The sequence below is a fragment of the Oryza sativa genome, chromosome 8, assembly GCF_034140825.1.
Source record: "Oryza sativa Japonica Group chromosome 8, ASM3414082v1".
NCBI lineage: Eukaryota > Viridiplantae > Streptophyta > Magnoliopsida > Poales > Poaceae > Oryza > Oryza sativa.
In genome coordinates, this window is record NC_089042.1 from 25,774,698 (window position 1) to 25,792,410 (window position 17,713).

Genomic DNA, 17,713 nt, shown 5'->3' on the forward strand with positions numbered 1-17,713 from the left:
ACACCCTCTGGATTTTTCTTCACCTCAAACAATGGACACATTTTTCACATACATGTGTAAGTGGTAGTACTTACTAACCTGAATCACTCAATTAGCTCCACTAATTCTGGATCAGCAGCCTAAACACAATGTCAGAATTCAGTTAAAATTTGGCAGATCTTTGTTTGTTCTTGGGTCCACCCCAAGTGTTATGCCATTTGTCACAATGTTACCTATAGTTCTTTCCCTGTGTGGTTCAAATAAATTTGAGGCAAATTTGGCACAAGAACCAAGGCTCAATGAACAGAGAGAAACATCAGAAGAGGAATTTGAGCATGTAAATCTTAGAGCTGTGAATTTAACTATACTTAATAAATAATTAACAAGATCTCCGGGAATTTCTCTTACAACTCCTTTCTCCTTTTTTTCCCCATTTCACCTATAAATAATTCTACAGTTTCTTCTTCACACAAGCCTTCTAAAAAAAGAAGAAAAAAGAACTAAAAAAAACAACACATTATTTGCACCAGAAATTAATTATACCATGGCCGTGGGAACCATGCAAGAACCAGAGGAGAGAGAGAGAGGAAGAAAAAAAAGTGGCAGAGAAGGAAGAGAAGATCACAAGAACTCCAAGAATTCACCGAGGAAGTGGATGGATCGAACCATGGAGCCCCATAATTTACGCCCAATTGTGCTGCTCCGGCGGCGGCGGCGATGTGTGGGTGGGTAGAGATCATCATCAGCCGGCGCGGATCCGCTTCTTGGGCGGCAGCGACCGGAACACGGCGGCGAGGTCGCGCTGCACGGGGAAGAACACCAGCGTCGACGGCGACGGCGACGACGACGGAGGCGGCGGCGACTTCCTCTTCGCCGTCCGCGCCGGCTTCCTCGGCGCCGGCGGGCACACGGTCGGCGCACGCAGCCTGCTCTCCTCCGACGTCGGCGTCGTCGGCTCCTCCTCCTCCTCCTTCTTCAGAGGCGCCCTCGCTTCGTCGGACGGCGCCGGCGAGGCCGTTGACGACGACGTCCGCGCAGGCGGCGGCGGCGGCGCCGTCGTCTTGATCGGCGGCAGCGGCGGGAGGACGAGGTCGCCGGGCGGCGCGGCGGCCGGGGAGCTCATCTGGGCGCGCGAATTCTTGGCTCGCGTGTGGGAGATCAAGGCGTGGTTGAGTGCAAGGGAGGCGAGGCGAGAGGAAGGAGAAGACAAGCGAGGGCGAGAGGCGGTAGCGCCATGGCTGTTAAATAGTCGCCCAAGAGAGAGAAGGAAAAGAGAAAAAAAAAGTTAAAACGGTTTTTACATGGGGTGAGTTAATTAGTTAATTGATTAATTACTGCATGCGCGCCTTTTTGCTGGTGCCTGTTAGAAAAAAAGGAACAAATAAATGGAGTGGAAATTGGTGTTTTATTTTTTCCACTATCTGATTGGAGAATTTGGAGTGGTGAGATGTGATGCAGGAGGGGATTTGTAAGGTCTTTTGTGTGTGGTTTTATTATTGGGTTATTTGGAGATGTAAATAGGTTTTAAATTGTCCATTATACTGTTGGAATATTTTAAAGTTACTTTTTTAAAAGATTGAATTGTGCTCTTGTTTTACTCTCCAATATTTCATCTGAAAATGTTTACTTTTAGACTATGACATTTCCTTTTCGTTAGCAAGATAACTGGATGATGCAACGCAATGGTGCACTGGTATGGTAGTACTACGATACGCAAATGTTAAAGCTGCAATTTGTTATGTCGGAAATTCCTCCTATGTAGAAAAATATGGAACTTTTTAAAACTTAAATAAGTGATATTTGCCTTGTAATTAAATATCACCATTTATGTTCTACATTCCTATATTCATGTGCAAGTTTTGCATACTCACTATGTTTGTGTCTTTGTGGTAAACACATTTTTTTTCCCTTTCAAATTACTTATGGCGATGTAATCTAAAGCCTACCACTCAGAGAGAACATTGAACCTTTCCAATTAGGCTCATCTAAATTGAGTCTGTTATTTGGATGTCGTGGACTCCTAAGATGCAATAACATAATTAAATGGATTTAACACTATTTATAAGAATAAAGCATTACCACATAGAGAGGTTTTAATTATGATAAATATGCCAGCCAAAATAAGTTATTAGTTGGTAGGAGCATAAAGAGAACTTTTTTTTTTCATATGGTTAGCATGAAACCAACATTGAAGCATGCATATCATGAGATTTTGTTCTCTCACATAGGAAAGCATGAACATTTGGCTACATTCTCAACCCCCTCATGCCTGTGGTGTGGAGCATGCATGAACATTGCTACATTGATGCAAACACATCCTTTTGCCCCTAGCCTTATGGTGAAACCCAATGATAATATCTTGTGAGAGACAAGAGAAAACACATAGAGGCAAGCAAGCAAGTAGGGCAGGCAATGATGGTGTGAGGGAGAATAATAATTATAACAGAGTGGTATGGTAAACCAAAAAGGCACACACCTTGCATGCAACACAAGGTAAGGTAGTACTGTACAAAAAGAGATTGAGATGGAAACTGCAAAAGGGGTTGCTTGGAAGCAGCATATTTGCATGGTTTGTGTGGTTGCATCAACCCATCAACAAACACCTTAACAGCTTGGAATATATGGTGGTTGGCTGCAGTACTTGCATGCAATACACTGTGTGTATGTGTGTGCTTCTAGCAGACCTAGTAGGGTTGGGCATAAAGCAAAATACAGCAAAGAGAGGTGGAAAATTTTTTTGCAAAGGATTATGCAAGGTTGGCACTTGCAAGAAGCTTGCAGCCTAGTACTGGTATCTGTTAAAGAACACACCGACGATTTGGGCTTCTGCTTTGCTCTGATCAAACCAAATCTTAGCATGAGGTCATACTTCTCTGTGTGTGGGGTCCCTGCATATATGGTAAAGATTTTATCTCTTTCTTTAAAAGTTGAAAAATGGGTGGTCTTAATTGTAATTAGTTTGTGGACTTAGCAATTGCATGCTAATTGAGACGTAGTGGAGGGAATACTAGTATTATCTCTTCGTTTTGTTTTTCTTCAAATCTTGCAGACTAGTATTATTGTAGTAGATTGGACTAATTTGGAGTAGGATTTGCGTAGAAGCAAGCCTCTCTCTGAATAAAGACAGGCCGGTGATGTAGAGCCAACAAATCCACTAGTAGTGCATGGTAGTCTACTTTCTTTTCTTCTTCTTTTTATTCTTTTTTTTTAAGAAGACGAAGAAGATGCATTTGATGACACACTATATATCAATTCAGAAAGGAAAATTCACAGCTCCTTTTCTTTTGTTTTGTTTTTTGCATTCTAGCTGCACTAATAACACTCCTACAACTTGGAGTAATTAACTTAAACAAACTAACTATAAACAGAATTTTTTTTCTTCTTTAGCTAACTGATGTTGCTTGCAGTGAAATGCATGCGGCAATGCCTTTCTTTTGTTAACTTTATCTCTGTCAAGAAAACGACGAGGATATGTGTCTGGAGGAGAAAACTTTACCCTCCAATTGTGAAAAAATTACATTGGGATGCCACTGGCTTGGATGAGAAGGGAAGTGAGGACCAGATCTCTCAATTCCTTCCATCCGGCCCACACCAATGCAGGGTTGGTTGGACACAACAAAGGCTAGTGAGTGATGCCACATGGGATCAGTAGCTTGGCTTCTTCCAAGCCTTCAATTTTTAAAAAATTAATTCTAGCCTTTCCAAATTCTAATTAATAGCCCAATTAATTAACCAGTTTTTTTTTGCTTTGACACCCTTTGGCATTGATTATTCATCAAGTCACCATTTATGATAAGGGGAAAAAAAATGGGCCATGCTTTTTTCTGACCGGAATTCATTGGCTTGTATATCCAGCTTGTGCTTGCTTGCTCTCAATTAAAACCTTCCAATAGTTTAGCAATTCAAGTGTCGTACCGTGCATGTTGTGTGCATTACTATATGTTGTGGGGGCATATTGGCATTGATCCTCCAAGCCTGAATCCAGCGATATACTGCAAGGTTTTTTTTCTTGCCCGCTAATATATTAGCTGCATTTTTATTTCATATGTCCTAATTTATATTATATAAGTCATTTTGATTTCTTTACTTATTAAATTTTTTTTATGTTTGATTAAGTTCATAAAAATTTAGCAACATCTATAATACCAAATTAGTTTAAATAAATGTAACATCGAATATACTTGATAATATGTTTGTTTTATATTAGAAATATTGCTATATTTTTTGTAAATTTGATTAAACTTAAAAAATTTTGATTACGAAAGAGATTATAATACGATGGAACAGAGATATGAAAAAATTCAGATTTAACAAAAATTTTCATATTATAACCTGCCCTTTTAATTTGATTGTACATATATATGGTTCTTTGTTTTGTTTTTGTAAAGCTGGCTCACATGCAGCATGATGACTTAATACGGATCTCCACTTTGTGAACATGCATAATCTTTCTGTCGAACGGTGCATAACCAATTATTATTTTAGTATCCAAGATGGGGACTAATACAAAAAGTTAATGATAATTATTAATTTATTATATTTATAGTTTTATGAACTAATGAGAATGAGAATATATATATTACAAAGGTGAGGTGAGGTGGGCCCACATGCAGTCGCATTCTCATGTGGGTATGGATATCATGTGGGGCCATGTGCATACGTGACAATCATGGGCTGCCCTATGCGTCTCATTTGTCTTTCCATTGCAAGGATCCAATGCTCATGGCACGTACAACACACTTTATAATTAATTAAATAAAATCGCCAGATAGATTAAGTGGACCAAAAAAAGAGTTATTTTTATATTGGTATATATATAAAGAACCCAACCTAATTATATGGGTTCATGTGTCACTTCACATTTCATTTCAAAAAAATAAAATAAAATAATATATCAGTTTGTTGGTAAGGTGAAACTTCTCTTTTCGATGGATCGATCACTACAAAGGATCTGGGGAAATGTACGGCCGAGAATTAACGGCAGAGATCACGTGAATTTTGCAGCAGAATTTCTGACATATTTGCATGAGGCTAGCTACCAGTTGGTTCGTACGTATTTCATACCTACACGGTATAATCAGCAACAGCAGCGATACTGTATGCCCATGCGCCTAACATTTATACGCGATGAGCTAAACTAGCTACCATTTTGTTCTCACTGAACTAATGCAAATGTACTATGTTAGTACCATGCATTTAGTTGGGTTTTTTTTTTACTGTCTTGCTGTTGGTATACATTCAGATTTTTTACGCTTGGTATTTCTAAATTACCCGAGTTTGATATAGCATATTTACCGACATCGAATTAGCAAAAATGTGTATATTGTTACAATACTAATGGGTAAAGAAAATATTAGATTTCTATGTGCAGAGAATGATGAACATAAAGGTGTTTGGAGGAGATTCTACCATCTGCAATTTTTTCTTTAATCTTCGGCTCTCACAATTGTCAAGTACTTATATGTATTTTGGTAATTTATAATTGTAAAATTTAGAAAATGAGTTAGAAAGTAGAACCCTGCTGAAGATGCAAATCTAACTTTTCATATTCTCGACGCTAGATACTTACCTATTGGTTATTAAAATCTCAAGTTCTCCAAACAAAACCAAATTTGCCTCTCCTTTTTTTTTCTTTTGTCTCTCAGTGTATCCATTAATTAATTATTTAATGTGTGCATTACAGATTTGTAGGTATAGACATATCAGTGCGACAGTGCGAGAATTGCACTGCCTGTGAAGATGGACACAGCACATATATGTTATACATAGTGAATCGATTTTTACGAGGTGCACAACAAAACCGTTACGTGCATGGTGGCTTTCGATATGATATATGGACCACCTGCAGTACAAACGCAAAGAAGAATGCAGCTATTTCCTGTTCATTGGTTGCACTGCATAAACTGCAGCAGTAGCTTTAGCTGCATCTGCCTGCGCATGCAGCAAACTACTGCGACACTGCACTGCCATCGTGCATGCATGCTCGATCATAAATTACAGTAAGAATTCTCCCACCGTACGTGACACATCTTGTGTCGTGTGGATCGATCTACATTCAAAAGTAGTATAATTGGATTTGATATTGTAATTAATCCACGTTTGTGTTTTCATAAATGAAATTATCTCTAGAATAGATACTAATTCAATGGCGGATCCAGAAATTTTTTAGAGCATGAGCAAACACACGCATAAACAAATTAACATAGGCCATGTTTAGTTTTCCTCCTATTCCCAACTTTCCATCACATCATATCACATCAAAAACTTTCCTACACACATAAACTTCCAACTTTTTTTCCAAACTCTTAACTTTATTCAAACTTTCAACTTTTTTCAGGAACTAAACACACCCATAGTTGTTGTTAAAACTGAAAATATATAGTGATGTTGATGTGCCTCGGAAATTGGATCCACCCATGACTATGGCTCTGTTTGGCCTTTGGCGGCCATCGATCGCTACCGTAGCCGCTGTGGCTGTCATTGTTCAAAAATGTTGCAAGCCTCAGCAGTTTTGAACTGCTGCAGCTACAGTAGCTGCTGAAAAATACCCATATATTGATATTTTAATATACTATTGTATTCTCTTTTTTTTTAGCAAATAGGTTTGCGAAAAGAGATCGAAACCACCAAAGGAATTTGAAATCTGTCCCTTCCTACATAATCATCGGGCTTGACTTTCCTTACTTTCCCAACCCCGCTACTATATATATTAATCCTAGCCATTCATTATTTTCACCTCATTTAATTTTAACCATCCACTCATTTTCATTTCCCAATCGCATATTCACATCTCCCATAACCCCATTTATCAAATGAGGCCTACATAACTATATCGACCATTTTTTTATTTTCACAACACAATTGTAATATAGACCATCCACGATGAAACGATTTTTTTTTGTCAATTAGCATGATAACTTTCTAAGCATCTGGGACAAAAATTTTGACCAACACCCAACCCCCCACCACCCAAAATATATTAGCTCCATCCACAAATATAAACATTTTTGGAAAATTAGCTTGCCTTGCTCCTGATTAACTAGCAAAAGAGAGTAGTTGCTCTGAGGGCTAGCTCTTGATTGGTGGAATAGTCTAGGAACGAATTCTATAAGACAAATGCTGAGATGCACTTTGGTAGTGCAATGGAGTGTGTGGTTTTAGTCCCGAAGTTCCATGTGTAATCCCAATACGCTCACAATTTCTTTTAAAAAAATGTTTGGAGGGACATCTTTCCCTCTAAATCTCTTGTTTTTTATAAGACGAAAATGCGTATATTTATGACAGAGGGAGTAGATTAATTTCTCTGGCCTTTCAAATTTCAGAAGAAACAACATAATTTCCAAAACAATTACTAAAAACATCCAAGTTTGAATTGTAGCCTCTTTTGCTGGCTAGCTGGCTATAGCTGCAGGGATGGAGGAGTAATTGAAAAGATTGTCATGCATGTGCTGGAGAATTGAAATCTTTTGATTTCGGTGGCTCCAACCCCAGTCCATGAATTATTTGCCAAGGGCATGGCTCCAACCGTTGTTCGGTTAGAGAAGATTATGTCTTCTTCTTGCCTTATCTTGTCATATATTTTTTCAATTTTTTTATACTCTCTCGTTGTCATCACGCTACTTTAATTAGTTATAGAAATCTATAGCTATAAATTCGCTAGCTTGTACTCCTATTTGATTGGCTGTTTGAATGGTAGTGCAGCGTGGGCCACAGCTGCTCGATCGATCGATCGATCATATTATTAGATTAGATGGGTTAGTAACTTGGTACAGTGCAGTACAGTAGAGTTGGTTATTAGATATATTCAAATTAAACATATGTCTGCCTGGTTCTAGCCATGCTACAGCATCCAACTAATTCGATCAGTGGCATAAAAGGGGAAGCAGAGATGGCCATGCATCATTAACTCAGATTGATGTTAAATCATGACTTGCATAATGGTAAACAGAGAAAACTTACTTAGAAAACTTAAATTTCATGAAAAGAAACGGTTGGTCCTTTTTCTTGGATCTGAATTTTGACAGACATTCAGCTCTGAATAAATCAAACAGTTTTGCTGTTGCATCCTGGAGCTAAGCTAGAATATCAGACAGTCATAACTCATAATCTGCTTAATGGGCCGTGATCCGATACATGTGGATGGGCTGGTACTGAGGCCCATATAAACAGGGCTGGCAATTAATATCGCATTAGGCCCAGTTAAACGCTTGGGCAACTGGGCATGGCTGCTTTGTGTGTAGGCCGTCAGCAACAAACGGCAGCCATAATGTTGGCTCGATTTGAGATTGGCACATGGTTTCAGAATTCAGACATATGGAGTGTCAGGACTCAGGAGTGACCTGTCTGATGATCATTCTTCTTCTTTCTTCTCTTCAATTCTCTTCACAAGATTTTTTAGGTTGACTTTTGTGCTCTAGAAAATAAATATACTAGTACATAAATTCATAGAGAAGTACATACAATCTGTTTTTTATAGCTATTCGAGGGTTTTTTAGATAATGAAAAAAAAATACATAATGGAAATAGTTTACATCTCCGGCCTCTACCGACAGGCACACAACCAAATGAACTTTAGAAATGATCGTACCAGATGTTCTTCTATAGAACATCATTCCTTTGCCTGTGCTGATCTTCTCTGGTACACGAAGGGTCATGCTAAATGTAAATTCTTCCTCTGGTTTGCATTTCAGTAGCACTATTGGACGGCTGATCTCCTCCAGAAGCGTGGTATTGATAGCCACTCGGTCTGCCCCTTTTGCGCTTAGTAGCTTGAGACGGCGAACCACATCCTCCTCGACTGCGTGTTTGCTCGTCAGGTCTGGTTACGAGTGCTGTCACCTCCTGGCTGGGCTGCCATCTCTCCCCTCCGTGGCAGCTGGCTCCAAGACGAGTGGCCATCTTCTAGGGCATGTTTACTTGATCACCTCCGTGCCAGCTTTAATTCCCTGGTCCTTCTGGTCTCTTGGCAACTGTGGAAGGAACGAAACTCCAGGGTTTTTGACTTTGCGCTTTTTTCGGTCTCAATGGTTCTAGAGTCCATCCTTTCGGAGGGCTGGTTGTGGTTTTTAGCAGGCGTTGCTTCCTTTGGGGATTTGTTGGGAGTGTAGCGTGGCTCTGCCCTCTCCCGCTGATTGGAGTAGCGTTACCCGTCGTACGAGTTTTCTTTTTCTTCCTTGGTTTTTGTCTTTATTTTCTTCCTTCCCTTGGCATAAGCCGGTCTGGCTGATTACGTTGTGTAACAAAAACTCTATTCTTTTAATATACCGACGTGCAATTTTTTTGCGCGTTCGTGAAAAAGAATTGAAAATGGAAGAAAAAAATTGTTATTCAAGGGTATAAACAAATGAATATAACTACTATAGACGAACTAAGTAAAAAAGTGCTATTTGAGGTTATAAATGAACAGATTGAAAAAATGCTTCTGAAAAGTACTCCAATAAGGTTTTATAGAAAATTATTTATACAAAACACACCGCTTAAGTCAAACGAAAATCCAGAATCTAGAATGAGAAAAGAACGTGAGGCTGAAACAAACCAAAGTCAGAGCTGAAAAGGATGTCAATTTGCACACCACATCTGCAGGAGGCCTAAGTGCTGGATCACCTCACCTAGCTCTCTACCTTGTGCTTGTCCTGTTGCCATTGTGGATAGTAGTTGTCCACCGATCGAATGATCGTTAAGCCAACAGATTACAGATATTCTGAACCCAGCTGCAGAAAAAAGATTTCATCTAGCTATCCACCTTTCTTTTTCTTCGTGGCTGACTGACCAAATTAATGGCCAGGAGAGGAGACCAAGTGTGGCTGCAAAAGATGAAGGATTCAGAAGAATATCCAGGTGTTCACAGGAGCAAGAAATCCCAACGAATTATGAGATTCCAATCGCCCAATCCATGATATATCCACTAAGCTACAACCAAGGGGGACCGTGGCATGTGACAGCAAATGGACAATTGCAATATCCAAAAACCTTATCACCACTTTGCGTTTTCGGATCAGATTCTTCTTTTCTTTCTTCTTCCTCATAGTGCTCGCTCGCATGATATTCTTGACCGTCTACACGCCACTCTTTCCTTTCGCTGGCCGGGATATTTTGGACCGGCAGGATGGGGCCACCTCCTCAAGTGCGTGCAATCTCAGCCGTCCAAACAACCCCAATGACAAAATGCAATTTCCAAAATTATATCATATCTGTCGAAAAAAATCATTTTCAGTGTGACATGTCATCATCCTTCACAGGAGAATGTAACTTAAAACATGCAGAATATACGAATCTTGAGAGATGGATTTGTCTCCAACTCCAGCAAATCGGTTGTTTGATTAGCAAGACAAGCCCAAATCGAGCTGGTGTGATATGATCCATCCATCCTGTGACAGGGTCACAGATCAAGAGTACTGGAACAGATGAGCTGGCCTGTATTTTTCTTTGGTTGGACGCATTGAATTGCAGACCAAATTTGAGACAATTTAGGACAGGAGATCTAACATGGTGATTGCTGGAAGACAGATAAGGAGATAAGTGGGGGACAAAGCAGAGGAGAGGATATGGACCATGATCAACGGCACAGCAGCTTTGACGAAACCACAAGCCTGAAAAAGATTGATCAGTAGCATCTTCAGATTAATTATTATACTGTTAAATTGCCCAGTGTTAACCCTACCCATGTGCAAGTAATCTCTTTTTTTCTCTCAGAGATGTAGAACACATGATCAAGTAATCGGAGCAACTAAACAAATGTAGTAATCTGTTCTTCTAAGGATAGTAAGTAAATGGGTTTCAGATTCAGACCAGTGCAGCACAATTGATGATGGCCTCTCTTTTGTGATTAGTAGTACTAGTAGGACATGATCTGACGCATTTGCCAATAGTTAATCAACTGCCGGTTCATTAATTATGGTTGTTAGCGAATCATGATCCTTGACCCAAATCCAACCCCACAAACAATTCCCCTCCTTTTTTTCTCTCTTTAGACAGCACCATTGGGAGAACAACAATATTTATATTAAAACACAAGATGCTCAGAATATCTCATCGGTGACACAACCCCAATTACATGAAAGAAAGTCACCGATAAGCTGAATCACACTAACTCTCTTAACTTTACTTTATCTTAGTTAGTGTTTGACTTAAAATATTGAGCTGCACTTTGCGTACCGTCCTCATCTATATCTGATGAAAAGAGTACGTGGTGGAGTATATATATAAGAGTTGTTGTAATGTCAGTTTGTTGGAAATTTCTCTCTGTTTTTCTTCGAGATTGAAATTTCAGAGTTGACCAGATAACTTTGGAGAATGATCTTGAATAATTAATTACTTATGAGACTTTGATATGACTTGAGGTAGGAAAATAGTAAAGGGAAGTCATTGGCTTCCCTATATTATGAGGTGGCTTACACTTTCTTAATTAAGCTATTTTAGTACTAATTATCGAATACAAACCAGAATTATACATACATCTCATGCAACTCTATGGCTAGGAGATTTGAGGCAGTGTAAATCAAATGTCATTAACTTACATACTAGAAAAAAGGAAATGGTTCAAGTCCTGAGGTTCATGTGCATCCTAATTCTAGAGGCCATAAGCAACACTTTAATTATTAAAAAATACAATGGAAAAGTGCCTGAAAGTCCCATAACGATAGTACTCCTTAAATTGTGGTTGGCATAAAAAGGACACTAGTAGATAATACTCCCTCCATCCCAAAATACTCTCTCCGTTTCAAAATGTTTGACACCGTTGACTTTTTAGTACGTGTTTGACCATTCGTCTTATTCAAAAAATTTAAGTAGTTATTTATTATTTTTATATCATTTGATTCATTGTTAAATATACTTTCATGTACACATATAGTTTTACATATTTCATAAATTTTTTTAATAAAATGAATGGTCAAACATGTGCTAAAAAGTCAACGGTGTCAAACATTTTGAAACGGAGGGAGTATAAGCATTTCTAGAATAGTGCTAAGTCAAATATTTTTCAACTTTAACTGTTAATAGCAAAAAAAAAGTTAATCATATAAATTTGATGTTACTAGATTTATCATTAAACAAACTATCATAATATATAACTCTTTTTAATTAAAGCATCTTAACTTTATAGATATTGTTGGTCAAAATAGCATCTCGAAAACTGTGTTGAAATTCAAAATGCTTATATTTTAAGATGGAGGGAGTACCTAATATGAATATACATTTAACCTGTTAGTCATGGGAAATTGCAAATGCAATGCTAAAGCATTGCGAATAAAATAAGTTAACATGGGATTCTCTTGCAGATTTCCAACATTGGGCAGCACCTAACATGCATGCACGGCTTATTGTGATTAACTAGTACAAAGCCTACGTATTTTTTTTTGACGAAATAGTACAAAGTTTACGTCGATCTAGCCAAAATATAATTTAAACTAATGCTAACGCTAACTCCAGTCAAGATGTTGGATTGGATTAGTGCTCGGTCATTATGATTATCCACCAGACCATCCCCATCTACAGTCAAATTATATATTAAAAAAATGATCTGGAGACATGCATGCACCGTGCAAGCATATAGTTTAAATTACTTTTAAACTTTTACGTACTGTATATAGTTCAAAAATGGGCTAAACGGTTCAATCTTGGATGAAATCTCATGTGATGTCCTGTGATTATCGATGGGGTTGAAAACGGTTACGGGAATTCCTGATCGACCTACGCTTTCCGATTTTTACCAACCAAACCATCTAAAAATGGTAACTAATAAAAACATAAAAAAAGTAAAAAAAAAAACAAAAACGAAAACATAAACGTTTTGCTGTTACACCGGCTGTCTCACTATTTTACTATATTTTCATGAAAAATACCGTGTTTATAATACGGTAATTACCATATTTAATATTTGTGGTTTGTGTGTATCGAACCTATAGTTTAGAAGCCCATCAACTTCTCAATGAAATCTTTAATTTGAGTATATGCTTAAAGGAGAGACAATTTGTAATTTAATATAGTGTAAGCTTTAATTTATTTGGTCATATTATACAATCATGTTATGTTAAGTTAACTATGTGATTTTTGTAGTTCAATATTTTTCACATTCATTACTGGCCCGTTTTCGATCGATACCAACATTTTTTTAGTTATACCTTTTTATTCTGTTTTCAAGAAATATATGGTTGCGGAAATTATTAAAACTATTTTCTGATCATTTTCATCTCTAATTTTCGTCCATATTCTTGTTTTTTTTTGAATGATAACTTGTATAACCGCGACATATAATGACGGGCTCAGATCATCAATAGCACTCCCAATCATATCTCTCCCGCGCGAGGGAGGAGCACCGCGCGAGGAGAGCGCGCGATATATTCCGTGCATATAGAGGAAAACGGAGAATTATGTTGGTAGTTTAACATAAGGGCCCACCTTTTGTTTTTTTACTTCTTATTTTTAGTTTAGGAAACCTAAAAAAACAAACTTTTGGGAGGAGATTGTACGTAATTTCTTGGTGATTCTCTTATAGGCCGTAATTAATATGCTCATGACGTGTGAGTGTTATATATATATATATGTGTGTGAAGTAATAATGCAGAATAATATATTTATCATAATTTATTGTCCAGAGAAATGCCGTCCAATTTTTTATCACCTTTTCAAGATGTGTGATTGACAATCATCTATGTTTTCAAAAACAATGCGTGTCAAAGAAAAACTGTACGACAAAGTTTGCCGCAGGTCATATATTGTGGTTCAGAAATCACTCGTGCACACCTAAGAAAATAGATCTAACTTTTGATTCCAGAAACCACATCACTTACAAAGTTACAACAGCGACAATTAACTAAAACTCCCATGAATAAAAAATCTCAGCTAACTTAAGCGCTCTGACAAACCATAGAATCACTTAATTAAGCCGACCAAACACGTCTCGGTCAGTAAAGACAAGGCTAAACCATATTTAATCATGCAGTAATTTCCTCTGAATTTGCTTCATCAAACGCATTGCCCCCCACACACACGATGGTTGAAGAACAGCTGATCATAAACCTTCAGTTTCTGTGGTCAACAACACATGCATCACACCAGCAAATCAGAAACGAGACTGAAACCACAAATGGTTTTTTATAAAACCGCCGTGGGCAAATCTTGGATCGATCAATACCGCTGCACAAGCAGCATCTGAAACCGGTCGGCCGTCGCCCTCTCTTTATCATTCAGGAAACCTACAGGTGAGCGAATGGATAATACCAGAAAATTTTGTTCCATTTGCATTGTTATCCTTATATTAAATAAACACGCAGCACTTTGTTATATATAAACATCACCACTAGTTAATAGCACATTTTTAGATCGGAGAAAACCAAACACACCTAATACTACGAGTATATTTTTAGCATCGGTTCGGTTTTGAGATGAAGTATATTATTATACGATAAGTTATATTAGTCAAATTATTCGTGGTACTAACCGATAACGTTGTACTATATGTCTATTTTAGTATCAGTTCCGGTTCGAGTAGAAAGATATCAGTATATAATAACTCGTAATTTTATAATATTAAGTACATTATTCATACTAATTATTACACATATTTGTACATTTTTTTATCCCACTGAACAATGGTATTATACTGCTAGTACATTATACATAGGGCTTGTTTTGGCAAATATAATGTCAAAACATATACTAATTTTGGTAGCGCTAATTTTTTTAGCAACTTATGTAGGAGTATCTTATTTACACATTTTAATAGCAAACCAACACTAGACAAATTACTATTCAAATATTCTCTTAGTTTCAAAATATAATAAATCTGAATTCAAAATATAAGAGATTTTGTGTAGATGTGATAAAATAAATTTGGACAGATAAAAAAATCCGGTTAAACCAGATTTATTATATTAAGATATATCACATGGCACCATGCGGAGAGTACAATGCATGTATCCATGAGTGAATTCAGGTCAGCCGCGTCCATCTCGCATTGCCCCTGTGGACCGAGCCCACCGGGGGAGGAGAGGAGAGCAAGAGCACCAGCCACCACTGACCAGCAGCCGCAAGAAACGGGCCCCGCCACGGCGCTGTGGGCCCCACTTTTCAGCCACCGCCGACCAGCCGCCTCATCCACCCCACGCCCACCGCCTCCGTGGACCGGGCGCATGCACCGCTCCCATGGAGATTTACTACTAGTAGTAGTAGCATCCACTTCCACTTCGTCTCTCTCTCTCTCTCCCCCACCATCCAACACGCCGCCCCCTGCTGCTCCAAGCTTATCCTCTCCTTCTCTCTCCTCTCTCCTCTCTCCTCTCCTCTCTCTCTCTCTCTCGCTGAGATTGATCGATCTCGCTCGCTGTGGCGGCTGCTGCTGGGCTCTGATCCGTTTGATTTGGTGGTGCGCTCGCCGGAGGAGGAGGAGGAGGATCTTGATTTGTGTGTTTTTTTTTGGGGCGCATGTCCACGGCGGTGGCGCGCGGCGGGATGATGCCGGCGGGGCACGGGTTCGGGAAGGGGAAGGCGGCGGCGGTGGAGGAGGAGGAGGATGAGGTGAACGGGTTCTTCGTGGAGGAGGAGGAGGAGGAGGAGGAGGAGGAGGAGGCGGCGGTGTCGGATGCGTCGTCGATCGGGGCGGCGTCGTCGGACAGCTCGTCGATCGGGGAGAACTCGTCGTCGGAGAAGGAGGGGGAGGAGGAGGGGGAGGAGGTGGAGAGCAAGGCGAAGGAGGTGGCGGTGGAGGTGGAGGGAGGGGGGCTCGGGTTCCATGGATTGGGGACTCTCGAATCCCTGGAGGACGCCCTTCCCATCAAGTAAGCTTTGCTTCGGATTTACTGCTTTGCTTAGTTCTTCTATCTGATTTTCGTATGATTTGTTTTTTTTTGTCTCCGTTTTGGTATGTTTCGAAATGGTTTACTACCACCATAAAGTTGTTGATGCATCTGTGTCTTGAGAAAAAGAAATGGTTTTCTACTATTCAAAAAATAGTCAAATCTTTTGGAGAGATGGTTCATGTTCGTCTAGTGGAATTAGCTTTAGATCAAAGAAGTGGAGTTAGGAAAAAAGTTGCTGTCTCTTTTTTGTTTTGTTTCTAGAGCGAGCCTATCGACACGAACTATCTGGAAAGTTTAGCATCTTGGCATGAATCATCATGATGAAATCGATGAGCTATAGCTAGAAATCAATCCTGATATGTAACATACTACTATTTGCCTCGGATTTATATAGATCACTCTCTATTAGAGCGCATCAAGGATCAAATCTCTTGCAGAAAATAACCAAATTAAACCGCCGATTTATTTTTATTTTCTTTTGCAGGAGGGGACTCTCCAACTTCTACGCCGGCAAGTCCAAGTCGTTCACGAGCCTGGCCGAGGCGGCGGCGAAGGCGGCGGCGAAGGAGATCGCCAAGCCGGAGAACCCGTTCAACAAGCGCCGCCGCGTCCTCGCCGCGTGGTCGCGGCGGCGCGCGTCCTGCAGCTCGCTGGCCACCACCTACCTGCCCCCTCTCCTCGCCCCCGACCACGCCGTCGTCGAGGAGGAGGACGAGGAGGACGACTCCGACGCCGAGCAGTGCAGCGGCAGCGGCGGCGGCAACCGCCGGCGCGAGCCGACGTTCCCGCCGCCGAGGCTGAGCCTGCACGCGCAGAAGAGCAGCTTGACGCCGAGGAGCTCGAATCCGGCGTCGTCGTTTAGATCTCCTAGGTCATTCTCACTATCCGATCTCCAAAATGCAGGCTCCTATAACTAGCTCAAGAAAAAAAAATCTAGGTTTCTGCTTCTTCTCTTGTCTGAAAATTTTAGGGGTGTGAGAGAAATCATCAGTGTTGTTGTTACTGCTGCTGCTGCTGCTATATGATCAAGATATATATAACAAAAAAAAAGAACTCCATTTGTTTGTGTGCTTGTCTCTGGATGAACTCTGATCTTGATGATGATGATGAATCTTGTCTGTCTGGCATGAGGTCAACAACTCAACATTGCTATGAACAAAAATGGTAATAGGATCCATGGTGTGTGAATATGTGCATTTTAACCTGTGATGATGATTAGTTGTTTTGTTGGTCAACATTGCTATGAACAAAATGGTAATAGGATCCATGGTGTGTGAATATGTGCATTTTAACATGTGATGATGATGATTAGTGGTTTTGTTGGTCTATGAGGGTACAACATTGCTATGAACAAAATGGTAATAGGATCCATGGTGTGTGTGTATGTGCATTTTAACCTGTGATGATGATGATGATTAGTGGGTTTGTTGGGTCTATGAGGGTCAACATTTCTATGAACAAAATGGTAGGATCCATGTGTATGTGTGACATTTTAACCTGTGATGATGGTGATTAGTGGTTTGTTGGTCTAGGGCCCAATGCTGCTGTTGTTGGCTGCAGACAATTTGGTTGGTGATTAGTCCAATGCCTAATCTGATGAGCATCCGGTTGCTAGTGACAATTTCTTTTAGTTTCTAAGTTTCTTCAGCCTGATAAAATGGATTATCTGTGAAGTCAAACAGTAACTACTGGGCCAGCGACAAATCTAAGCATAGCACAAGAAAAGGAGTTCCTTTCAAGCAGGTAGCTTTCTATTCCCAAAAGTTTGCAAATATTAAAACACAATCAAGACGCCTTAATTGCAGATCTAGCACAAAGTGACTGTTTTTAACTCCCCGGTAGCTTCATTCTCACAACAACAAAATGGAAAACTAGAAGCATGCAGCAGCGAGATGCCACGTAAACGTTTCACGAAGCAGATCAATCAAACCCATTCT

General features: G+C 39.6%; 2 protein-coding genes across 2 annotated transcripts; one reads left to right on the top strand and one right to left on the bottom strand.

Moving 5' to 3' along the window:
- Window positions 1–307: 307 nt before the first annotated feature.
- Window positions 308–1,191, bottom strand: LOC4346035 (predicted GPI-anchored protein 58). The gene has a single exon (XM_015793223.3). The coding sequence runs from the start codon at window positions 1,100–1,102 to the stop codon at window positions 722–724; it is 381 nt and encodes a 126-aa protein (XP_015648709.1). The 5' UTR covers window positions 1,103–1,191; the 3' UTR covers window positions 308–721.
- A 13,975-nt stretch (window positions 1,192–15,166) lies between these two features.
- Window positions 15,167–16,842, top strand: LOC4346036 (protein OXIDATIVE STRESS 3 LIKE 4). The gene is made up of 2 exons (XM_015792828.3): window positions 15,167–15,755; window positions 16,261–16,842. The coding sequence occupies exons 1-2, from the start codon at window positions 15,403–15,405 to the stop codon at window positions 16,691–16,693; spliced, it is 786 nt and encodes a 261-aa protein (XP_015648314.1). The 5' UTR covers window positions 15,167–15,402; the 3' UTR covers window positions 16,694–16,842.
- The last annotated feature ends 871 nt before the right edge of the window (window positions 16,843–17,713 follow it).